The sequence below is a fragment of the Arachis hypogaea genome, chromosome 9, assembly GCF_003086295.3.
Source record: "Arachis hypogaea cultivar Tifrunner chromosome 9, arahy.Tifrunner.gnm2.J5K5, whole genome shotgun sequence".
Classification (NCBI taxonomy): Eukaryota; Viridiplantae; Streptophyta; class Magnoliopsida; order Fabales; family Fabaceae; genus Arachis; species Arachis hypogaea.
In genome coordinates this window covers 2002421-2027718 of record NC_092044.1, presented here as the reverse complement: position 1 = coordinate 2027718, position 25298 = coordinate 2002421, and the positions used below count along the sequence as shown (strand labels likewise).

General features: G+C 31.5%; 4 protein-coding genes, 1 long non-coding RNA gene and 1 other non-coding gene across 7 annotated transcripts; 2 read left to right on the top strand and 4 right to left on the bottom strand.

The window, feature by feature from the left end:
* Positions 1–1453: 1453 nt before the first annotated feature.
* LOC140175255 (uncharacterized) lies at positions 1454–3988 on the bottom strand. The gene is made up of 2 exons (XR_011865221.1): positions 3849–3988; positions 1454–3665 (listed from the first exon to the last, which is right to left on the bottom strand). It is a non-coding gene; the product is annotated as an uncharacterized lncRNA (long non-coding RNA).
* LOC112709847 (MAR-binding filament-like protein 1) lies at positions 1518–5524 on the top strand. 2 transcript variants are annotated; one of them, XM_025761829.3, is made up of 4 exons: positions 1518–1891; positions 2509–2555; positions 2662–2805; positions 3498–5524. In XM_025761829.3, exons 1-4 carry the CDS (start codon positions 1657–1659, stop codon positions 5286–5288), a joined length of 2217 nt encoding a protein of 738 aa, XP_025617614.1. In that variant the 5' UTR covers positions 1518–1656; the 3' UTR covers positions 5289–5524. The 2 variants fall into 2 exon arrangements, with proteins under 2 accessions (XP_025617614.1, XP_025617615.1); XM_025761830.3 differs by having other exon boundaries at positions 1521–1891; positions 2512–2555.
* A 224-nt stretch (positions 5525–5748) lies between these two features.
* Positions 5749–5822, bottom strand: TRNAR-UCG (transfer RNA arginine (anticodon UCG)). The gene has a single exon. It is a non-coding gene; the product is annotated as a tRNA-Arg (tRNA).
* Positions 5823–6238: 416 nt separating this feature from the next.
* Positions 6239–8539, top strand: LOC112709846 (uncharacterized). Its single transcript, XM_025761828.2, has 4 exons — positions 6239–6522; positions 6647–7213; positions 7682–7908; positions 8085–8539. The coding sequence occupies exons 2-4, from the start codon at positions 6990–6992 to the stop codon at positions 8090–8092; spliced, it is 459 nt and encodes a 152-aa protein (XP_025617613.1). The 5' UTR covers positions 6239–6522; positions 6647–6989; the 3' UTR covers positions 8093–8539.
* Positions 8540–9738: 1199 nt separating this feature from the next.
* Positions 9739–15040, bottom strand: LOC112709844 (probable sulfate transporter 3.4). Its single transcript, XM_025761826.3, has 13 exons — positions 14625–15040; positions 14217–14265; positions 13909–14116; positions 13502–13673; positions 12296–12361; positions 12069–12182; positions 11768–11884; positions 11507–11633; positions 11093–11379; positions 10691–10881; positions 10516–10601; positions 10291–10367; positions 9739–10178 (listed from the first exon to the last, which is right to left on the bottom strand). The coding sequence occupies exons 1-13, from the start codon at positions 14946–14948 to the stop codon at positions 10035–10037; spliced, it is 1962 nt and encodes a 653-aa protein (XP_025617611.1). The 5' UTR covers positions 14949–15040; the 3' UTR covers positions 9739–10034.
* A 1384-nt stretch (positions 15041–16424) lies between these two features.
* LOC140175408 (zinc finger BED domain-containing protein RICESLEEPER 2-like) lies at positions 16425–18944 on the bottom strand. The gene is made up of 3 exons (XM_072203754.1): positions 18924–18944; positions 16593–18816; positions 16425–16483 (listed from the first exon to the last, which is right to left on the bottom strand). Exons 1-3 carry the CDS (start codon positions 18942–18944, stop codon positions 16425–16427), a joined length of 2304 nt encoding a protein of 767 aa, XP_072059855.1.
* Positions 18945–25298: the final 6354 nt, after the last annotated feature.

The window sequence follows — 25298 nt, the reverse complement described above, 5'->3', positions numbered from 1 at the left end:
TCTTATCATTACATTTCTTCATGAAGTTAACAAACTCTAAATCTTAGTATTTAGATTAGAGCAAGGTTAAGCTTCTTTTAATATACTGTTTATATATGAGAAAACGATTAAAGAACAGTATGTGAAGGAAAAATATGTTGAAAACAAAGTGATTATATTTTAGTAGAAACTGGCATCTAGTTATTTTTATGAAAATTGATAGTCGATAATTATTAAATAATAATTTAATTAAATCTATTAAATTATCTAATAATTTTTAACTATCAATTTTACATAAACATAATTACACGTGAGAGTATGCCTCATATTTTATATGAACTATTATTTTTTTTAATGTATTTATAATGCTGTGGTATTACATAAAACATTTTGGCATATGAGGTGGCATCACAACCTTCACGGATTAAGGATAAAGCTATCCAAGCCAATGTGCTTACTTGTCCTGTTTTCAATGGCCAAAACTATATATAAAAAGAATGATGATCCCAATTAGGGCACGTGAAAAATTCAAAATTGAAAGTTTGTAACAAAATCCAATTTCATACAAGTAGTGATGAGAAATTATATATACTTTGCGGTAAAATATTGACCTTAGGATTTGATTTTTGGCTTCCTCTTTATACCGTAAAAAGTACCATTTGATTTGAAGCATCTAAATCTTTGGACACACACTAAAAATGTACCAAAACACAGAACTATGAGCATTATTAATTTCAATTACGATTATGCTACACATAAGTATGAATTAGTTAGTAAATTAGTTATTTATATAAATTATATATTTAAAAATAAATTAAGTTAATAATTAATTTTTTGTATATATGTAATATTTTTTTTTCAGCATTTTTGTTTCACTTAAATAAGAATTATTGTGTTATTTATCATGTGTGGAAATTAGTGCCTTCTATTTTATTATAGAAACTCAAAATAAATTGCTTGAGAGAAGTAAGAAAGAAGAATAGAGAATAAAGAAGGAACAGTTGCAACGTGTACAAATAGAAAGAACTTTTATTGACTAGAGAAACTAATAAACTATTTTTTTTAATGCATTTAATAAGTCAATTATAAATCTCAACCAACCTACCAAAATAAAAAATAAGACTATTTTTTATACTAAACAGATATAATTGAATTTAACAAGAATTTGTTAAGTAAATTATGACCATTTTTATATTGTAGATTCTATTTTTACTACTTAAAAAGACTGATCTTCAATATCTATTGATTCCACTTAAGAGATAGTAGCACACAATTATAGATGTTTAAAAATATTTTTATTGTATCGTAATTAAAAATATTATATAATTAAATATTTTTATGAAATATTCTTATATTAATTTCTTTTACTCACAGAATAATTTGAATAAATCTTATCCGACTAGACGAAGATTTTATAGAGAGAGGAGTCTTCAGCTAAATACCTCTTTGTAAAAAAAAAATTAAAAAAAAAAACTAAATTGGTAAGATATTTATTTATTAAAGTGTGTATATATATAAGATTAGAGAACTGATTAAGAAGCATGGTAACTAAATAACCGATTCTGATTCATACTTGAGAGAAAACGTGATCGCTTCTTGCTTCTTTCTTCCGAGTTCTGAGTTCTGAGTTCTGAGTTAGTTAGCTTCTAGAAGAAAGACGCATCCAAGAAACCAGCCATGGGGTTTGTGGCGGGGAGCTTCTTGCATTCTCCACTACCACCCTTGCCGTTACGCTCTTCTTCTTCTTCTTCGGCAAGAAATTCACACACTTCCAAGTCAAAGTTCAGAGCATCGTGCTGCTTGCGCCAAAACCAAGACCAAAACGGTGTCGTTTCATGCACCAATAGGAGGACGCTTTTCTTCATGGGAATCTCGGTTCTTCCCCTTCTTCGTTTCAAGGCCACAGCTCTTGGTAACTTACTTTTTCTTTATCCTTTCATTCACCATTCGTATCATCTTTCGAGCTTCGTAGATAATCATCATTCATCATTGTCATCTAATAACGCCAATTGCGAGGAATCTTGATATATTTATTTATATTTTATTTAACATTTACCTTATGTACTGAAGGAAAATTTGCAGTTCTTGGATAAGGTGAAATGTTCTTGGCTTAGGAGAAGAAGATCTTGTTGAATATAATTTTTACGTTCTTTTTTTAACTTGAGGAAGTAATGTAAAGTTGGCTTTTCACATTTCAGCTTTTAGCACACACCGTAGACCATAGCTGATTTGTTCATTGATTTCATCGTTTATGCTTGTGATTTGTGCTGTATTAGCAGATAGATTTGTTAATTTGAGTTTATGTGTCCATGTAAAGCATTTTCCATCTTTCTTTTATGGAACCCTAGCGTGCATTATCAAGCACAATTTTGGTCCTTGCTTCAAAGTGTGTATTGTATGTAGATGTAGATTCCTTGCAAGGACTTGAGTTATTTTTATGTCAATTGCGGATATATCATTTTTACATTTTAATCTTTTCATAACGTGTTGGATTCTTATATTTTGCATATTTGTTGTTTCACATTTTAGAAGAAAACGATGAGGGGAATACACTAGAGAACATCCAGAAGGAAGAGGTGACTTAAGCTCTTGATACAAATTGAGAATAGTAAATTGTTAGCTATGGTTTTTTGTCATTGGGATAGTTCAAGATTTTCTAAACTGCGTAGCTTCTATCAACAGACAGCACCTGGCAACGACAAACCACTATCCTATTCAGTTGTGGCTTTCTTGAATGTAATCGGAATACTTTCTTCGGGTGTTCTCGCTGCTCTCTATGCTGCGGCGAAGAAAGAAAAGACAACTGCTTTTGAAATAATACATCTGGTGAGCTTCTTTAAACCTTTACTTTGTGATAGATTTGAATTTTGAATGTAACTAATACCATGATATGGAAGATATGTGAGATATATGTTTCTATAATAGGACATGGGGAATTCCCCTGGTGGATAAGGATTGATATTGGGGTAGTGTCAAAATAGTTAATTGGGATGTATAAAATTATTGAGTTGTAATTACCTCAGGGAATTGTTTGACACGAGTGAGAGGGATGAAATTGTGAGTATGTTTCTGAGGATGGGTTTGCAACATTGTCCTTAAAAGTTGTAACATGATAGAGTATGCAGCTTTGTCAATGCAAAACTTGAAGTGTAGTGTTCTGCTTTTTTTTTTTTTTTAAATCAAAAGTTGTATTGTGAATTATGATGTTGTATGCAGTTCATGATAGAATTAACCTCTTTCTCATACATGGATGTAGATGGCTGAACCATTTTTTAATTTGCCTAATTTCTATATTTGTATTATCTAAGCTTTCGTATTTATGCTGCAAACATGTAAATAAGAGGATGTGGCATTTTCCCCAAGATTTCATTTCCTTCTTTTTCTTATTAATGGAAGAAACATTGTTAGTTTTTTTTTTCAACTAATTTGCTTATATTTCGGTTAAATCGCTATTAGGATGTGTTTTAGTTCAGTTTATGAGTTTCTAAGCCATATATTTTGCTTGTTAATATGCACAGATGAACAGCAAACTGAAGGAGAAGGAAGAACTGATTGTGTCTTTGAAGAATACCTACGAATTCAAGTTACTGGAGGAAGAGGAGGAACGAACCAAGCAACTTGGGAAAGCAAAGAAGGAGGAGCAAGCTTTGATAAGTAAACTTAGTTCTGCAGAAAGTACCATCATCCTGTTGGGACAAGAGGTAAAGGGTGAGAAAAAATTGGTTGAGGAGCTGAAGCTTCAAATTGACAGCCTTGAAACTATACTTTCGAAGACTAGTGCAGAGAAAAAGGACCTAGAAGAGAAGTTGAAAGAAAAGGTGGACTCTACTGAAACTTTAGAGCAGAGAATTAATATGCTGAATTCAGACCTCAAGGAAAAAGAAGCTGGTCTTCAGAATCTTGTGTTGACCCTTGCAGAAAAGGAGTCAGAATTGATGAATTTGACTTCGACCTACGCGAAAACTAAGGATGACTTATCCAATGCTCAACTGCAGATTCAAGAGTTGAATGATGAACTGCTGAAAAGCCGAAAGGAACTAGAAGCTAAGGATTCTTTGGCAAATGAACTTAATTCAAAAGTTAGTGCCTTAACTCATGAGAATGATGATTCAAGGAGGAAGTATGTTGACATGGAGAAGGCATATAACGACCTAAAGTTTACTTCTGATACTTCCGAAAATAAGGCTGCGAAGCTTTTAAGAGAAAGAGAGGAGGAGCTTCATCAGCTAAAGGAACAGCTTCAACTTGTGTCCGATACAGCAACCGCAAACCAGCTTGACATTGCCAATTTATCTCTAGAAAGACAACATTTAAAGGAGTCTTTGGAGAAAGAATCTGAGAAAGTTAACAGTCTGCAGTCTGAACTACAAACCACGCAAGCGGATCTTGAAAAATCGAGAGAAGAGGCTTCAGTATTGGAGAAACAACTGAATGAGTCAAACAAATTGCAAAAAAGACTTGAGGCTGAGGTGTCAAACCTTTCATCTGAACTCACTGAAGTTGACGAGTCACTACAGAGGAACCTCGAGAAAGCAACACAAGAGATCCAAATGCTAACCAATGAGCTTAGAAAGACGATGGAACATTTGAAGAAAACACAAGCAGAGCTGCAAAGTAAGTCCCAGGAACTGGCATCTGCTCTTGAAAACCGTGAAAGCCTAGAACGACAAGTGACTGAAATCTACAAGAGGGCTGAGACCACCATCGAGGATTTGAAAGAAGAGAAAAAGCTAGTTGCTTCTTTGAACAAAGAAATAGAGGCTTTGGAGAAGCAAGCCTCAAATGAAAAAGAGGCACGAAGATTTCTTGAGGTGGACCTGGTGCAGGTAACAACTTCATTAGAGGAAGTCAACCAAAAGGCAATGGTCCTCAACAAGCAACTAGAGAGGGCTAATTCCATCATTTCTAGCCTTGAAAACGAGAAAGAGACGCTTATCAAGTCCCTTCAGGAGCAAAGAAATGCATCCAAAGTGGCCGAAGAGAACATGAAAGACGCCCAATCCCTCATCAAGAAACTTGGCATAGAAAGAGATAACCTGGAGAACAAAGGGAAGAAATTTCAGGAGCAATTGGCTTTAAGCAAAGGTCAGATATTGCTGTTGAAGAGCAGGGTTGCCACTCTGAATAAGCAACCGTCGAAAGATGAAGGTGAAAGCAAGGTCCCTACTGTGAATAAGCGAACGTCAAAGGCTGAAAAGGAAAGTAACGTTGCTACTGGAGATGAGCAAGTGCCAAAGGATGAAGGTGAAAAGAAGGTCACTGTTAGTGCTAGAAAGAGTAGCAGAAAAAGAAAGACTAATTCCCAATGATCAGATAGAGAACCTGATTACCTGAACACCTCCAAACTTTTTTTACCATATTAAGGAGATTTCTAAACAGTCAGTTTTTGTGAGAATGGTGTATGGTATGGATGCTTCTGATGATTCTTTTGGCTGTTTAGGAAGATTGCTTTTCATATTAGACAAATCTTGTGTAGTGTTGTTTTTGGAGTGTAGTTATTAGTTGAGTTGAATGCGGGAAAGTGGAAACTGAGTTGCATTCTTTATTTCTTACTGAGTATTATTGAATGTATTTGTAGAAGTAACTAGAGACAACGAAAGAAAGGGTGGATAGGATCACACAGAGAGAAATAATAGGAATAGGAATAGACGAATAGTAACTGTTAAAAAAGAAGAGCAACAATATAAAAGAGGATAGGATCACACTTAGAGAAATAATAGGAATAGGAATAGGAACTGTTAAAAAAGAAGAGCAACAATATAAAAGAAGCGACCACAGTGGGAGTCGAACCCACGACCTTTTGATCCGAAGTCAAACGCGCTAATCCACTGCGCTATGCGGTCATTTGGATGCAAGGTTTCTGTGTTTTATTTACTTATAAAATTCAGATTGATACATATTATTTGGTCTCTGTTAGCTTAATTAAGAATCTTGAATTTAATTTTAAACTCCAAATAGATAGTTGTGTTAAATTTTGAAAGAGAAATCTCAAGGCTGGGAAAATTCTATTCAAACTTCAAAGGGGTCGATTTTCTTTCTTTTTTTTTTTAAAGAAATTCAACTTAAGAAAATACACACTGTTATTAAAAAGAAAATATTTATTTCATTTTTAAATAACTTATAACTTAGAGTAAAATAGTTGATAACCTAGTAATTAGATTAAATTAACAAAGAGTTTAGCTTGAAATACCTTTTACTAAACAATTAACAGAGAATTCAGCTTCCTTTTTTTATTTTTCTTTTTCTTTCATGGTTAAATGGAATTTAGCATAATTAGAAAACACAAGTAACAACCCCCAAAACGACGAATTATCGAACCAAAACGACACATTGTTTCAGAACTTCACGTTACGCTTATTCCCTCATATCTGCAGTTTCTTCTCCTCCAAAATTCTGATCTCTCGCCATCGCCGGAGAAACCAAAAGCCACTCACAATTCTCTCTCCTCCATTTTCATATTACAAAAGAACCGAATTTTTCCGGTGAATCCTCGCAAAAGTCCGAATCTACATATCTCCTTCTTCATTCGATTCCTGCAACAAAGTATGAATCTTCATCCCATTCGTGTTTTCAGTTCCGTGCAATTCTCGTTGATCCCGAACTGTTTTAAATTAGGGTTTCTCTTTTTGGTTTTGTCTTTTTATCTTTTATTTTTTCGTTGTAACAGTTTTCAGCATCCAGATCTGAGTGCGAACGGGAGCACCATTTCAACGTGGCAACCTTGATTTGAGGGTTCTAAGCTGATTTCGGAGAAATGGTGTATGATAAGTTCTGACGAATGACGACTGGTTTGGGTTCAATTGTTGAGTTTTGAGCAATTGTGTATGTCTGGGTGATGGCTTAAGCAGAGAAAGTTTGAGAATTTTGGGGTTTTGATTTGCTTAAGGAATTTTTGGCATTTTTTTTGGAGGATTTTTTTTGAAAAGTTTTCTGAGTAGTAGTAATTGTTGTTATTATTCTTCTTATTGTTAATTGTTTTGAAACAAAATAAGCTTATTCAAACAAGCACCATGTTCTATGGTGCGGTGGTATGGGATCCTTGGCTCATTGTTGCTCAGATTGTGTGTCTGCAATGCTTGTACTATATAACTCTGGGAATCTTATTGTCCTTGCTTGTTGGAACTCGCGTGTCTCGGCTGAGCCTAGTGTATTTCTTTGACTATGCTACCATCACTACCTCCACGGTTACCGGTTGGTGTGTTATTGCTGCGATTCTGATCAGCTCAGTTGCAGGGTAATTGTTCTGCTCCATCATAATGGCACTAAACAGTTTATATATATTTTGATGCTCGAATTTGTAATTAGCCGTTATTGATAGCACATCATGTTCATTTATGGTTGTGTTATGATTTATCACTCTCTGCTTGTAGCTCCAAATATTTGGATTGTAGTTTACTCATTTGCAAATATCAAGGTTGGATTCAATTTTATATATATCTTTTATCTTTATTCAAATTATTGCTGAGTCAGAAATACAGCATAATTAAAGCTGGATTTTTGAAAATGTTTGTTCTCATATCCTTAGGTTGGTTGTGATTTATTTGAGTATTTTGAAAGAAACAGAAAACACGTAGGTGAATTTCTTGCTTTCTTTTTGGTGATTATTTTGTGCAGTAAGAGGGAAACAAGGGAGGCATTTGTTAGCTATAAAGTAGTCGATTTATGTGTTACTTACAAGTTACATCACTATTGTTTAAAGCAGGGCCATATATATGCTTTATTTGATTGAAAGAGCAAAAAAGTGCTTGGATTTTTCAGCCACTCTCTACATCATTCATCTTTTCATATGCATTGTATATGGAGGCTGGCCCTCTTCTATAACATGGTGGATTGTGAATGGTACGGGACTTGCAGCGATGGCTTTACTAGGTGAATATCTGTGCATCAGGCGTGAACTCCGGGAGATACCTATAACACGATATCGTTCAAGTAAGCTTCCTCTCTAAACTATGTTTATTTGCTGATTAACTGAGCATGTGCGATTTGAAGATCTGTTTATCTGTGGACACCATTTGTTAATTATGAATTTTCTTTTTTCTTATACTTTTTTTTTTTGTTTTAATTGGTTGGCTAGTCCTTTAATTTTATTCATACATTCATTGCAGATGTTTGATTAGCTGAAGTTACTTGAGTAATGAATTTAAGAAAGGAGTTACATCACATGATCGTGACAGCTTTTGTTTCTATACATCTGGCAATCAGCAAGACTAAGCCCTGCAAAGTTCATATTTCTATCATGCCACTGAAGGATCTTCATTTCATTTCTATTCTTTAGTTGCCACAGAGAGTTCAAACCTAGATAACCAATGAGTATAGGTACATCATTCTTCAGAAATTTCTGAAATCCGTAATGTAAGTTCTTGTTTCTCCCCCCCTTTTTAGTTTCAGTTAAGGTGAGGTGATGTGTTTAGTCGATAGGGCTTCTATTCGTGTCACCCTGCTTATGAGTTCTGAGACCTGTTTCAATCTTGCAAATATATGTTAAATGTGCCATTACTTTTAATGGAGTTGTTCTATGAGAATGCAGAATGAATCTCTTAGAGTAGTTATAGTTTTATAATTGTGATGCTCCTTCCTTTCCTCTTTATTTGGAGACTTTTGCAATTCTTTAGATATATTAATCTAAAGATGTACTAAAAAATAAAAGTACAAGATACAAAGGAATGGAGGGAATAGCTGGGAATTCGAAAAATTTGAATATCCACGAGAACAAGATGGATAAAGTTTTAGGCTCACAATGTTGTCCTCTTTTTCTTTTTCTTTTTTTTTCAAGCTTGATTATTGTGAAATCGTGTCAAATAGAGGGTGAACATTAGAGCAATTGCAACATTGTTACTTTGTGGCTTCCAGGTTACAATAGCAGTATAACATTCCAAATAGATTTTAGAAAGAAATCTAAACATCTCATACTTAAATGGTTCAAAGAGACAGTGTTTGACACCTAGATTCTAAATAATAATAAAAGCACTGTGTAGAGAAGAATATATATGCAGGTCAAGGTCATCAAGATCTCCCAGCTCATTGCTTTTAGCACTGCATGAAACACTTCATCAGAAATCGGTTGTGGAATGTGGACAGACCGAGTTCTCATAACAACCTCCACGCGGAGATTATGTTTCTCTAAAGTGAGAAAGTGAAGAATTATTACCCTTGGATGATTTTGATGGGATTTTGATAGTTATTCAGGTGATTGATCTATCACTTCTTACTTTTATAACCGCCCTTGGAAGATCCAAATCAACTGAATCAAACATGCCTGTATTGGGTCTCGAGATATCATAATCGATCATCCAAAGATCAAATATCGAAATTATAGTGGTTGTTAGTGGTCTTCTAGGTTGAAATGAGTAACTACACCATGGGAGGATATAGGAGTTTCTTTCTATTGTTTGTTCATTCTTTAACCAAAACACATCATATCCAGTATCCACGTTTGAATTCCATGGTGTTGCCTCTTTCCCTCTTCTGATAATCACTTTCTCATATGTTTGGCATGTGATTTATAATGCACATTGGCATCGACATTTGTACATCGAAAGGAATCAGATTTGAACTTATGATCTCGTGCTAATTGTTCCAACCTCTCGCGACTAGTCCGTTCACGGTGGCGAGAGTAGGATTATTGCCGGCGAACGAATACTAGTCTAGTAGCTCTGACTTTGAACTTGAATTTGAGTTGTGGTAGGGAAAAGAAAGAATATAGTCACATCAAGCAACAATATTGTGACTCAAAAAGTTTGGTGGAAGAGTCAAAGACCAAGTCTCCAATTCTTTGTTGGTTCTTTCATTAAAATATCCGCAGGAATAAAGTCATCAAAACATATCTCGCTTTGATTCTTTTTGCCTCTAGCAAAAGATAAAAATGGACAAAAAGCAAAAATAGTTGGTAAAAGGACCCTCTTAGAATGAAACTAGGCCTTAAATGTTCCATGAACTCTCTCTCAAGTAGGCAAAATGAAACTTCCGAAGGGTTAGGCCAAAAGTTGGAGAAAGGTGTTAGTTATAACATCTCTTTCTTGTTGTGTCCTATGAATTCATTTTTTTAAGGTAAATCATCAAGGTTGTGCTTTCCAAGAGGATGAAATGTCAGCCACAGCTTCAGCAACTGTGAGATACACTCCTTTCAAACCAAAGGAATCCAAAATGTTTGATTGATGCAACTTTTCCATCACACTTCCAACTGGATTTGCCAACACCAGCTGCATTGAACAAATTATAAAATGTTAAAAGGTTATTGGGAAAAATAATTATAATAACAAATTGAGACAATTCTTTTAGGCCTTTGAATGTGTTGCAAATTAGTATCTATACCTGAAGTGATCTTTTCTCCAGCATCTTTCTAAGTTCACATAAAGTGTCTATCCCACTTGTGTCTATGGCTGTCACAGCTGCAAAATAAATAAAAATATTGTTAAGTGGAATTATTCAAAAGCTTGATTAACAAATTATGCTGTAAGGTGAAGTTATTTGAACATCTAAAAGTAAACACCCAACAAAATTTGAAGGTAAATTTTGCAAGTAAAATGAAATATTTACCTGTCATGTCCAAAATTATGCACTCCAATTTACTTCCATTGTTTGCTTTGATATGCTCTTCCTCTTCTCTAACCCATCTCAAAATCCTGTAGCAAGAAAAGTTCTGGATCATTTGGAATCATGTAGAATAAACTCACAAAATAGCAATGAAAATATACATATTTCCTTATCTAACCTTTCTTGAAGGTAAGTTGAATTGGCAAAGTAGATGGGAGACTCAACAGCCAAAATGAGGAATGAAGGGATTCTAAGAGCTTCTCTATACTGGTTTACATTGTGGAATATTGTTGTCCCTGGTATATTCCCCAACACCAATGTGTTTGGTCTTGAGACATGAAGCAATATCTTGAACACTGATATTGCCACCTGAATGAAGATTTTGACAAAGTTAATTGCCATTGATCACATAGCATTACTGCTTGAAAAATTGCAATGCTGATAGTTGAAAATTGTACTATGTTTGACAAATTCTCCCAAACATCTATCATTTTCATTTGTATTAAGGCAGTGTCTATGAGAATTCGGATGAATTTATCAAACGGAATATATCTAACAGGTCAATGAATTATTGGCATACCGCAATACTAAGGCCTAAAGGCACTGAGATGAACAGAACTCCGAAAAAGGAGCACATGCAGGCCAAGAAATCAAGCTTGTCAACCTTCCATAGCTTATATGAAGCTTGGTAATCTATTAGGCCAATCACAGCAGTGATGATAATCGCTGCTAAGACGACGTTTGGCGTGTAATAGAATAGTGGCATTAGAAACAGAAGAGTCACAAGAACTGCTGAAGCCATGATTATATTTGAGACTGCTGTCTGTGCTCCAGCATTATAGTTAACAGCCGATCGCGAAAAGGATCCTGCAAATCAGAGTGTATTTTGTAGTTCAATTTTTATGCTAATCAATAGTCACTGTATCAAACAGAATCACTTTTTGTCTAGAAATCAATGTTAGTAAACATGGACAAGTGAGAGAAGAATCATTACCTGTTGTGACATAGCATGAAGAACAAGAGCCAGCTATGTTCATGATACCAATTGCCATCATTTCTTTGTTTCCATCCACCTGGTAATTCTTAAGTGCAGCAAATGTTCTTCCAACTGCAATTCCTTCCTGAAAGAATTAATACTTACACAAGTTAATAATCTCTGTGTTCATCATCCTAATAACCCTATGTAAAATATGCAATTTTAGTAAAATATTCTGTGAATAATAATAATAATGTTTCTAGGTTCAGTAAATCTTACAGTTAGAGACAAGATCCCAGTAACAATTCCAGTTTTGATAGCAAGAGCCAAATAAGGGCCACTAAAGAATAACATGTTTGATGATGGTGGATTAAGGCCTTTTGGCAATTCACCAATCTGTAAGATAAAAATAGACATTAAAGAGTTATTAAGAAGAAAAATTATTATACCAAGAGAAAAAAAAAATGTTGTGTACTTATTTTGTCTCCTATACTGAGTCGAAAACAAAAACCTCTTAGTCTGATATACTAAACAGAATGAGTACAAATAATATATCTCAATGTATAGTGTATTTTCTTACAATTGCAATTCCATGAGCCTTGTTTCTTAGGAGAAAGACTAAAATTGTTGAAAGAATAACTGATGCCAATGGAGCAGCTGCTGAAACCCAGAATAAGTTTGGCTTCCTTAAGCTCTGTCACAATCAATGAAAATTTTCAGATGTTAAGAAGCAGATTAATTTCCCAATTAAAGAACAATAATATTAATATAATAATATGTAAGCATGCAATATAGAGAGAATCTTACAATGTGTCTTGTTATCAGGAGGAAGGCCAAGAAGCCAAATCCCAGTACAATAGTTTGCCATGACCACTGCACAATCATCGCAAGGACAAATATGTAAATTCATCTATTTTTTTAAAATTACTTTTTATTTTGGAATGACTTTCTTTTTGTTGATTGATTTTGATTCATATAAATTTAGTAAAAATACTATTTGTACACTAAAATCAGCCAATAAAATCAGCTACCTACCAATATATTTGTGTAAAAACCATGTGTGATTTAATTTATTTTCAATTTATATTTGTACTCCAACATGTATTTTATACTCGTAACTAATTTTAGTGGCTGATTTTAGCGTACATGTTGCATAGTCGAAATTTAAGTAGGTAACTCTACAAAGTTTACTCAATATTTTAAAAACTTATATTATTTATTATTTTCTTAAATTTCATACTATTCCATTATTATTTATTATAAAATGGAGCTTTTTCCTTCTTTTTTAGTTCCATTTGAAAGTGATGACTGATTTCTGATTGCATTACTGTTCCACTAATGATTGAATTAGGAAATGATACTCTGTTTTTTTTTGTTTTTTAATTTTCGAATCCGATTCTATATAGTATATATTTATAATCTTTTATAATATAATAATAAAAAATACTTGCATTCGGCGAGCAATTTCATGACAATGTTAATTAATTCTTATCTTAAAATAGAATCAGTGCACCACCACCCCGAAACACAAACCAGTGCTTTCAGAATGTTTCAAAAGTCCATGGTGGTGGAAAATTTTTTCTTCGAAATAAAACAATCTTCTAATAAAATTTTTGTTAAAAAATTTAAATTCTAAATAAAGTAAAAAATTTATATTAGAGTCAAATTAATAATTTTAAAAATATAACAACACCTTTTAATAAAATAACACTTTTAATTTATGCCGCATATCAAAATTCTAGTACATAATAATCTATTAAATAGACAAAACCTCTTTATTCAAAGAAGATTTAAACGTCTTTGCATAAGTTTTCGCCAACCAATATATATATAGATATAAAAAATATTATTTTATCATATTCAATTTAATTTTGACTAAATTTCAGTTAAATTTTAAATATTTATATCTCTAATATTAAACCCTAAACCTTAGTAACAAATTTTTTTTTTGAGAATAAATTAATTCGGTAGTAAATACAAATTGACTAAGATGTGAAATATGAAAATAGATACCTCCTCTTTTTGTTTGAAAACCGAGGCTAATACTGGAATTATTTGCATCTTGCTGGTGAAGTGCACTATTCCAAGCAACCCTTTCAGCTGCTGCAAAGATACAATTATGGCTGCACCAGCCATGAATCCTACCAGTGTTGCCTTTGACAGAAAATCAATCACAAATCCTAACCTGTTTTCAACCATAAAAAATTGTTTAATTAAAAAGTTAATTATTCTAACCAATGAAAAAATGAGTCACTTATTATTAATTATTAATATATTAACAAAAATATTTGATTCCACTTCCACCAACCATTACTTTACTTTCAAATTATTCTTCTTCTTCCCATTCATGACACTGAGATTAATACATCTTAAACAATACATTAGTGCATAAATTTTATTTTAAAAAAAAGGAAGCATACCTTAATATTCCCAAAGAAGATTGGAAGACACCAGCAAAGAAAGTGGCAGTGAAAGCCAATTTGAGATAAAGAATTGGATCTTGTGTATAAGAAACTGTTTCACTTAACATTGATCCCATCACCAAAGATGCAATTGAGACTGGACCAACACCAAGATGTTTAGAGCTTCCAAGCAGGGAATATATCAATGGTGGCACAAAACTTGAATCTGCATGCATCAACATTGAGCAATAATATTCATAACATTCACATTAAAAATGTTGTTGATCTCAATACATGCATGAAGAAATTAAACAGAGGATACTCACATAATCCAATAATAGGTGGCAGGTTTGCAAGCTTAGCATAGCTGATTCCCTGCTCACAAGAACTAACATCAATACATTTGAAAAAAAAAATTTTGTGAAAATTTATATGCAGCTATTTTCATACAAAATTGATCATTCTCAACTATTAAATTCACGTGACTCTATTTGAGCTTTTATCTTAAATTTTTTAATAATACATAAAAAAAGATAATGTTAGATAACTAATAATCTTTTTGAACAATATAAACAACCAACAATCAAATCAAAACACACTACACTTTCAAATTATCCACCTAAATCTTACTATTAGAATTACTATCCGCACACCTAGTGAAATGATTTACTTGAACTTTTCCATAAAAAAATGATTCTTAATAAAAGAAAAAGAAGTATTGAAGGACTAGCAACCTGAGGAATGGCGAGACTAGCAATGGTGAGGCCAGAGATGACGTCAGAACGAAAAAGGGAAAGGTTATAGGTTGGGCCCCACTGGAAGATAGGGAACATGCACTGAACACCGAGCATGAGCTTCACCAGCCATGACGGTTGGTTCTTGAACCGGTGAAGTGGATCGTCTGGGAAGAATATGTCTGAGAGCCTCTGCCTCAGCTTCTGTGAGGTGCTTCGCCGCGGCGGCAACCGCACGTTGTGGATCTCCAACGGCGAAGATACCACTGACATCGGTAATTCCGATTGGATTTTGTTGACGGTGGTGGTGGAATTCACGCCCATTGGTGGATAGGGACTCTGAGCCTCTGACTCGCTGACTCAGTGAGTGAGGGTGTGGTTGGTTTGAAGAAAGAGAGAGAGGTGCGTTGGGTATTTATAGAGAGAGGGAGGGAAAACATTTTCAGCATGCAATGCACACTATTGCAGAGAAAAGACTTGGCGTGTGTCTGTCTTGTGCTCTAATGTAGGGGTAACATGGTCATTTCATTTAATCATATTTTTTGTTGCCTTGAATTATGTATAAATTTGTATAATAATGCATGGATACCAACACTGACATACACTAGATACGGTTTCAAATTTTATAAGATAAAAAAATACATATATATAAAATATATAAAATATTTTTAAGTAAATTATAATAATATTTTAATATTTTATTGATATTAAATATAAATCAAATTTTAAATTATTTTTAATATTTTATTTTAATTATATAAAATATTTAAAATATTTTTTATTTTAATAAATAATTATATATATTATTTTTAAATTTATTTTAAAAATATATATTAAAAATAAGGTTAAACACGTTGGTACCTGATAATATTTAGATATGTTTAAATATATCTGAAAAATATTGAACAAGTGTTAATGAATATGGTATCCAAGAAGTGTCTGTGAATACGACAACTCAGTGAAGTGTGCATATTTTATAGATAAATTTTTATTGCTGCTTGTACCAAAAATATGTTTATTAATGCAAAGAAAATAATAATTAAAAGAATCAAGTGACAAATAAATCTTTAATAATTTATATTTTGATAAATTAGTCTACAAACAAAAAAATATCAATAATTTGTTGAAAACTTATATATATTTGTTATCGTTAAAAATTTTGTTAGTATTTTTTTTCGAGATTAATATGTTTGAAATGTAAGTTTCTAAAAATTTATTTATCACTTTAATTAAAATGTCAACACATACAATTAATATATTGATTATTTGAGTAAATTAATATATATATAAGACCAAATTTAATTTTTTTTATATTTATTTAGATAGATTAGTGAGTTGAATGGGGTGTTCGCGGTGCGGTTTGGTTCGGTTTTGAAGGAAAAAGTCATCCGATCCGAACACTTAATTTATGTGCGGTGCGGTTTGGATTGGATGAACATTTTTTGGAAATCCGATCTGATCCGATCCGATTACAAGCGGTTTGGATCGGTTTGGATCCGCGGTTTTTTAAATACAAAATAATAACTTAATTTATAAAGTTATATAACCTGTCCAATAATCCATTATAATAATAAAACACAATTCAACGTAATAATAAAACAAAAATTCCATAAAACATTATAAACTAACATGTCCAATTGCCCAACAATCTAACATATTCAACAAGTATTGATAAAATAATAATTCTTCAGCATCAAAATAACTAAACAAGTCTCAACAACACAAAATTAAATAACATAGAAAAGTCTTAATAAAAACATAACATAAAGAACTCCAAACTGAAAGCTGAAGCACTGATCACTAATCAGATTCATCACCAGAGCCTTCTTCATCTATTAGTTGAGGAATTGGCTCAAGTTCTACAATAAAATGTAATAAAATAAATATTAGTAAGTTAAACATATTATCAAATAGTAAAGTTAATCACTATGTGAAGATAAAATAAAACATAATATTAAAGAGCATTACCTTTCTCAAGTTTTTCAAATTCTTCAAAAGACTCCTCAAGGTCAATTGGCAATGAATTGGCTCGAAACCAATTTTGTGCACAAATCAAAGCTTCAACAGTTTTTGGAGTAAGAGAGCTCCTATATTGATTAAGCACTCTACCTCCCGTGCTAAAGGCGGATTCAGAAGCAACCGTTGACACCGGCATAGCTAGAATATCCCTCGCAATTTGACTTAAAACAGGATATTTGTAATTGTTAGAGCTCACTTTCCACCAAGTTAAAATATCAAAACTACTTGGATCAACTGGTTTCTCCAAGGACTCCATGAGATATAAATCCACTTCATTTGTGTTGACACTCTCACTTGCTTGTACATCATTTTCAAATGCTGCCGCAAAGCGAACATCATCAAAGGCACTATCATCCATATCCACATCTTGGCTGTGTTGTGCAGATTGGTATGCTTGATCACTATTGAGAGCAACCCTATAGCTGTTAAACAAGTCATTGAATACTTCCTTCACCTTACCACATAAGAAATCAGCATCCTCCTTCTCAAACAACCTTTGAAAACTCCACTCAACAAACTTAATCTTGTATCTAGGGTCAAGTACCACAGCAACAAAAATCATCATATTCATGTTCCTTAAGTTACCCCAATATTTATCATGCTTAGCCTTCATTTTTGTAGCCATACCCTTAAGTAGTATGTCATTACTATCAGCCCAAGTCTTCAAAGAACTAAGAATTGAACAAAAGTGATGAAAATATGAAGAAGAAGTCACAAATGTAGAACCCGAGACTTTTTTGGTTACATCAGAAAAAATCTTCAAAAACCTCACAAAACATCTTGCATTATCCCAATCTTCATTCTTTGGAATGCCCCCTTGCATCATTACAAACTCAGCATCCCTCTCACTTAATCTCTTGAAGGCCTTTTGGAATTTTAAAGCACTATCAAGCATTATGTAAGTGGAATTCCATCTAGTGGGGACATCTAATTGCACACAAGAGCAGTCTTGGATCCTAGCCTCTTTAATGCAACTTTTAAACCTATCCATACGACTAGGAGAAGCACGGACATATCTAACAGCATTTCTAATTTTACTAATTGAAGAATGCATATCCTTCAAACCATCATTCACCACCAAGTTCAAGATATGAGCACAACACCTAACATGCAAATGTTCACCTTTTAAAGGATGTGAATTCCAATCTTCCATTCTACCTTTCAAGTAACAAATGGCAACATCATTTGAACTAGCATTATCAACCGTGATGCTAAAGACTCTACTTATTCCCCAATTCAAAAGACATTTTTCTATCTTCCTACCAATTGTTTCACCTTTATGATTCTTGATGAGACAAAAGTTAAGAATTCTCTTTTGCAACTTCCAATCTTGATCAATAAAATGTGCAGTGAGACAAAGATAGTTTAGATTTTGTACAGAAGTCCAACAATCAGTGGTCAAACACACACTTTGATTTGAGTTTACAAAGACACTCTTCAATTTATGTTTTTCATTCATGAACAAGTTCCAACAATCCCTAGCAACTGAAATTCTGCCCGGAATATGGAGTTTTGGCTGTAAAACACTCATGAAATAACGAAATCCCTCCCCTTCAACAAATCTAAAAGGCAACTCATCTATGATTATCATTCTAGTAAGAGCTTGTCTACATAAATCAGGATCAAATGATACAGAAGTCAAACAATTACCCAGCCCATTTCCTTCTTCTTTTTTAAGTTGCTGCATAACAAGTGTTTTTTGAGTGGGATCAAGTGAATCTTTTGGAAATTTTCTACATTGACTCAACAAGTGACTTTTAAGATTGCTAGTACCATTTTTATGTGAATCAGCCGCATAAGATGCTCCACACCACTTACATATAGCCCTAGGTTTGGGACCACTATCATCTTTTTTAAAATGCTCCCAAGTCCAAGATCTAGGTCTAACAGGTTTTTTAGTGTTACCTGTACCTTGTTCCTCAGATTGGCTAGGATTAGGTGACTCATTAGCAACATTTGCTTTGCCTCTCCTCCTCTTAGATCTAGTTCCTTCATTGTTCTGATCACTGTGCGGCGGCAGTGGCGGCAGCGATGGTGGTTGCGTCTGCGTCTGAGTTTGTGGCTGCGATTGCTGCTGTGGAGGCGGCATTGACTCTAACTGTCCTGAAGATCTGACTGATTCAAAAGTGGATGGAGTAGCACTGGTAAATCCTGGCTCGCTACTTTGAACATCCTGTGATAACAAAGATAATTAATCAGTTTATGTTATTTTAATATTTTTCTCAATTAATTAACATATTGAGTTGTTACCAACATACACATTACACAATAAAAAATTACCTCAGGATATGAAGCTGACATTGTTGACCTTCGAATTAAAAGCTAAAATTACTGGAACAAATATAAAATCTGCAAAAAATAAAAAAAATAGAATTCAATTTCAATCAACAAGAACAAAGGTAGATTTTATACATATACCTCACAAGCTTCTTTCTATCTTTTAATTGTTCATATACCCTAGTCGTGTTCCATTATATTTCCAGATTATACTTATTATGAAAATCTAGTAGCATAACTTTTTTATTTATTTTATTTCTTTTCCTTATGCATCTACCAGAACATCCTAAATAGAACACTTAAAGCGTGAAATCCATCATCTTTGTCCCCTTTCAAATATCACTGAAGTTCATATTAACAATTATACATTGAGCAATTTGTGGCAATTATCTTGTAAAAGAATATGAAATGAAGCATAAGTACTAAGCACAGGTAAATATATGTACAAGACATTAACTCAAAGCTACCATCAATGATTGATGCGAACAATGTTACATAAGATTTAATGTTTTACTCATAAGAAACATTAAGGTAGTATAGAATTGCATATTCATTAGTTTGTTAAAAATATCAAAGTCGAACTTGTTACCTTCTAAGAAATTTTTGTCTTTTGAATCAATGATATCAGTGAAAGTTTAACAGATTTACAAAAACAAAATAAACAAAAGCAAGTAAAAATCTACCTTCAACAATGAACAGTTTAACACAGATTAACAAGTAAAAAATAAAATTAAACAAAATCTTAACACAACAGAACAAAACAAAATAAACAAAACCAAGTAAAAATATACCTTGAGGCTTGAACAGTTTAACACAGATTAACAAGTAAACTTTAAAATTAAACAAAATCTTAAAATAACAGAATAAAACAAAATAAACAAAAGCAAGTAAAAATCTACCTTCAACAATGAACAGTTTAACATAGTTTAACACAGATTAACAAGTAAAAATTAAATTTAAACAAAATCTTAAAACAACAGAACAAAACAAAATAAACAAAACTAAGTAAAAATATACCTTGAAGAAGAGCAGCAGCAGCGCCACCGAGGGGAGAAGGCGGCAGCGGTGTCACCGCGGAGAGGAGCCGCCAGCGGCGTCACTGAGAAGAGGAGGCGGCGAAGGGCATTATTCAGAAGAAGAGCGGCGGACGACGTCGGCGTGTGTCAGTGGGAGTGACTGAGAGTGAATGATGCTGTGAATCTGTGATAGTGAGAGTGAGTGATGTTGTGTAAGGATGAAGAACGAAGACTAAGGAGTAAGGACTAAGGAGCGAGAGAGAGAGAGCACTGAGCAGAAAGTGTTTCTTACTTTCCTTCTTTAGTTTAGGGTTTTCAAAATTTAGGAATCGGCGTTGCGCTACTGCACAAGTGTGAAGTGTGCTAGTGCTAGTGTGCTACGGTAGGTAATAGGTATTATTATTATTATTATTATTATTATTATTATTATTATTTGTAATATATGCGGTTCGGTTCGGTTCGGTTCGGTTATGTAGAGGGGAACCGCAAACCGGACCGAACCGCAATAAAACCGATCCAAAATCCAAAAAATATTCAAAATAGAGCGGTTTAATTCGGTTTTCGGTTTGAATCGGTCCGGTTTCGCGGTTTTTTTTGGACCGGTTTGGATCTGAACACCCCTAGAGTTGATTGTTCGCATTGAAGCTAACAACGTGAGTAATAACTTAAGTTACTAATGTTTCTTGGTACTTTCTCTCCTTCAATATTTCAGGACTACTATCGACATTTTGGTTGGAAAACAAAAAATTGGAAAATGTGTGAATGCTGGCATTAACTTTGTGGACAAATGCCTATCATTATATGTTTGATTTTTATAAGGGAAATGCTAGGTAGACAATAATTATATTGAATAATATGAACAATTATCAATTAAATAAAAATATACTATATCCTAATTTAATGTTATTAATTTAAATTTATTCTTTTAACCTTATTAATTTACATTATTCACATATTATTCAAAAATGTTGTTGATTATCTATACTTGTTATTTTTATAATCTGTAGGTTTGATTTTAGAAAAAATGATCATTATTACTTTTTTTATGTACTATCAAAGTAAAAGAGTTTAACATATACAACTAATAGTATATTGTTACATAGACAAAAATAACAAATTTTTAAACCTATCAAAATTAAACTGTTAATTATATCCTTTTTTGTTGTCTAATTATATCCTTTTAAGTGATCATCCTAACTACTTTTTCAATATCTAAACCAATAAATAAATAAATAAATAAAAGGTTTATGCTTTTATAACAATACTTATTTAGGAATTTGAAGGATAGTTTTTTTCTAGTAATTAATAAACATTTATGGGTACTTCAATTGGGTTGTATTTTATTATTTATTTTTATTTTGTGTTTTGTTGTTTTAAAAAATTTAAGGAAAAAATACGAGATGAAAAAATATAATTTTATTATTTTCATTATTTTTTACTTTATAAAATCCTAAAATCATAAAATATTAAAAATAAAATTACAAATTAAATGCACATTCAATTTCTTTACTAATTTTAAATCAGAAGTTTTAATTTTCAAAATTTTTTTATTATTATAAAAAATTTTAAAAATTATTCTCGTCAAACAAATTAGTTATTTTATATAATTTTTAATAAAATTTCCAATATTCTAATAAATTAATCTTTAATAAATTTTATTATAAAAACAATTAGATTATAAAAAATATTATTATATCACAAATTGGTGAACCAATTCATTTTGGGTACTTTGTTGAAAATTAAAGCATCCAATCTAAATTTAGATGTTTACTTTTTTTTTCTTAAGAAAATAATTTAAAAAGAAGGCTATCAATAATTACTCTATCAAGTAAAATAAATTCCAAAAGCAACGTTTCCACATATTTGGGCATTCATGTATGTAGTAAATCCTGCTAGCTTTATGCCGAAAGCTAAACTCTCCATTTTTGCATCCATGGCATTCCTTTCTTTTTTCTTCCTCACTTTTCACCTTTATTCCATCTTCTTGCCCATGTATTTGCATTGTATTAATACAAATAGTTTTCAAACTTATATTAAAATATTATTATATATATTAATATAAGTAAAAACTTAGGTACAGTTAACTTCACGTGAAGTTGATAATTAAGGCCGTTAGATAATTTAATTTATTTGACTAAATTTTCATCTAATGACTCTCAATTATCAACTTCACGTGAAATCGATTGTACCTGAATTTTCACCGTTAATATATAATACCATCAGTTCTCTTTATATAAACTCAGCACACCAACATTATTATTGTCTCAACATTAATCCACCTTGTATCTAATTAATTAACTTGTTAGACAATACATATCAGACTTAAAAGTTACACAAAACCGATTTAATTATGCTTAGTTGCTTGAAACCTATGTCTTACAATTTGATGTATGTGGCAACTAACAACTTGGCATCATTGTGGAAATTAAAGTGGTATCGTTTCTTTTTCAGTTTACCATAAGCAAATTAAAGGCAAATCACCAAAATAAAATATTTAGATTCTAAAATTATGGAAATACAATTTTTGTAATTTAGATATAAAAATATAACTTTTTATAAAATTATATAAATTACTAAAAGGATTTTACAGTTTCTAAATACACATAAATTGTTAGAGAGTTTTACAATTTTTGACCAAATGCAATATAAACATAAATGGTGGAATTCTTCCAACGATTTATGTGTATTTAAAAATCGTGAAACTCCTTCAGTAATTTACATAGTTTTATAGAAATTATATTTTTGTACCTAAACTGTAAAAGTTGTATTTCCATAATTTTAAAACCCAAATATTTTATTTTGGTTATTTATCCCAAATTAAAACAATAATGCATCTTTTAATTTTAATAACATCAACTGGATTATTAAAGTGGTAGTTATTTATTTTTCTTAAGCAATAGTAATAATCTTCCATTCAAGTATTTCTGTACAGGATCCAATCACATATATCTGGTGTTAAAATAATTTTAAATTGTTGCATCACATATGAAGTTATATAGACTTTATTAATTAATGAAATATTTCAACTTGTATTAAGGAAAAAAATCACACCATGAAATGATATTTATTATGACAGTCACAATACCTAATAATATGATAAAAATAAAGGTTATATAATCACAATCGGAATTTAAATCACATATATTTTGAGAAGAAAAAATTATATATATCTAATGGGTGTAAAATAATACTTTTATATGTAAAAAGCTAGATTTCTTTTCATTCAATAAATGTTAATACATTCCGAAAAAATTAAAAAGTACATTGTTTTTTAAAAAATTATCTATTATTAAAAAGTATAAAATAAATTAGGAATTTTAAACTTTTATTTTTTATAATCTTAAAAAATGATTAACCTTATTAATAGTTATTTTTTCAATTTAATTTGAACTATTAATATAAAATATAATGAATAAAAACTTAAAATTGATTTAATTAACAAAAAGTAATACTTCTTATTAGCTAGTATAAGAAACATTTAAAAATAACACATTTATCTTTATCACATGTAATTAGTAAAAATGAAATTACCTAATGTGCACAAAAAGAAAAGGAAAAAGGAGGCACCTAATTTTTTTTTTTTGTTGCCCATGATATTCTCTAATCCGATAAGTTAAGAATTAATCCGTTGTGGATCTGAACTCTATTTAAATGTCTGTCCTGGCCAATAAATTACTATATACACAAAGCAAAATTCAAACCCCCAACATTTATGCGGACAATTTAAGGAGTCACCTAATTTAAAGTGCTCTTTTGTTGATTCGGCTTTATAAGTTATCCTCATAATAATTTAACCAAATTAATCAAACACTCTTGCATGTTATGAAGAACCAACTAACACCTTCCCAAAAGCCATTTTCCTTTTGGCACCCTAATAAGGCAAAGGCAAAGAAGTGAGAAGTGGCAATTAAGATTGCTTCAAGGACCCAATTCTCCACATCAAGAACAAATTCTCCAAATTCTATGGATGCTATTTAAAAATCAAGAGACGGCTATAGTATATAGATGTGATTTTTATATATACACCCTCTTTTCATTCATGTCAAAAATTTCGGTGGTTTAATTAAATATAGAATAATAATTAAATAACACTATAACAGTCAAAATTAATTAGAAGCTAATAAACTATACATATATAGTTAACTACTTCATGATTTTTAGGTCTAAATGCCTTAATGGAAATAAGTGCTTGCCCTGTCAGTTTAAACTATCCCTAATAAAATTTTTTTAACTTACTTACTGAATATTCAGTTGATTTGTTGGCTTAAACAAGTGTCGGGAGTTTAAATTTTGTCTTATACATGTAGTAATTTATTGACCAATAACAAACTTTTAAATAGAGCTCAAATCCATGACAAATTAATCCTTACTCTGTAGCTCGAATTGAAAAATATCGTAGACAACAAAAAAAATAAAAATCTTCTTTGCCCATCTTTTGACTGAAAATCTAAAATGGTGGGACAAACAAATTTAGACCTACCGTTAACTCAGATATGCTAGATATGCTTTCTTTTAGTTTTAGATAAATTTTAATTATTATTATTATTATTATTATTATTATTATTATTATTATTATTATTATTATAGGGTTAATTATATACACCATGTGATGATAATTACAGTTTAGACAATTTTTATTATGTCTTTACTTTTCATTTGACTTTTTTATCTTTTTATTTATTTGTTTATTTATTTAATGTAATCAAGTACTTACAACAATTTGTTGTTACAAAAAACTTTTGTTTGAATTGAATGAATTATTAATATGCAGGGAATTATATAAATGTTTAAACTACGTAACTAAATTTTGTGTCAAATTAAATATAAGAACTTACTACAATATAACTAAAACTAATTCAAATGAAAATTAAACAAAAATTTGGTATCATTTACTTCCTTCATTGATATTTCTAATATTCATAAGTTCGTTTTAATCAACATACAACTTATAAGTTATAACATCAATATATATAAATCAAACAGAGAAAAATATAATTTGATGGGCGCACTAAGAGCTATATATAGAAGATATATATGATATTTTTTAATTGTAGATATATATGATTATTTTAATAGGTTTGCTATTTAGTAATAATTATAGGATATATAATAAACGCTGCTCATACCCTTAAAAAAAAAAAAAAGAAGAAGAATCCGCAGAATTGAAAGATGTGAATAGTTATGTAATAATTTGAAGATTAAACCCTTGGAATAATATTAACGCCTGGATTGCTGCTAATTATAAATAAATTAAAGCTAAGGTAAGAGATAAAAAAAAACCGCATAATTATGATCGCACCCATAATTTGGCAATAGATTTTAATTAGTGGCATCTTGATTATGGATACCATGATCCCACCAC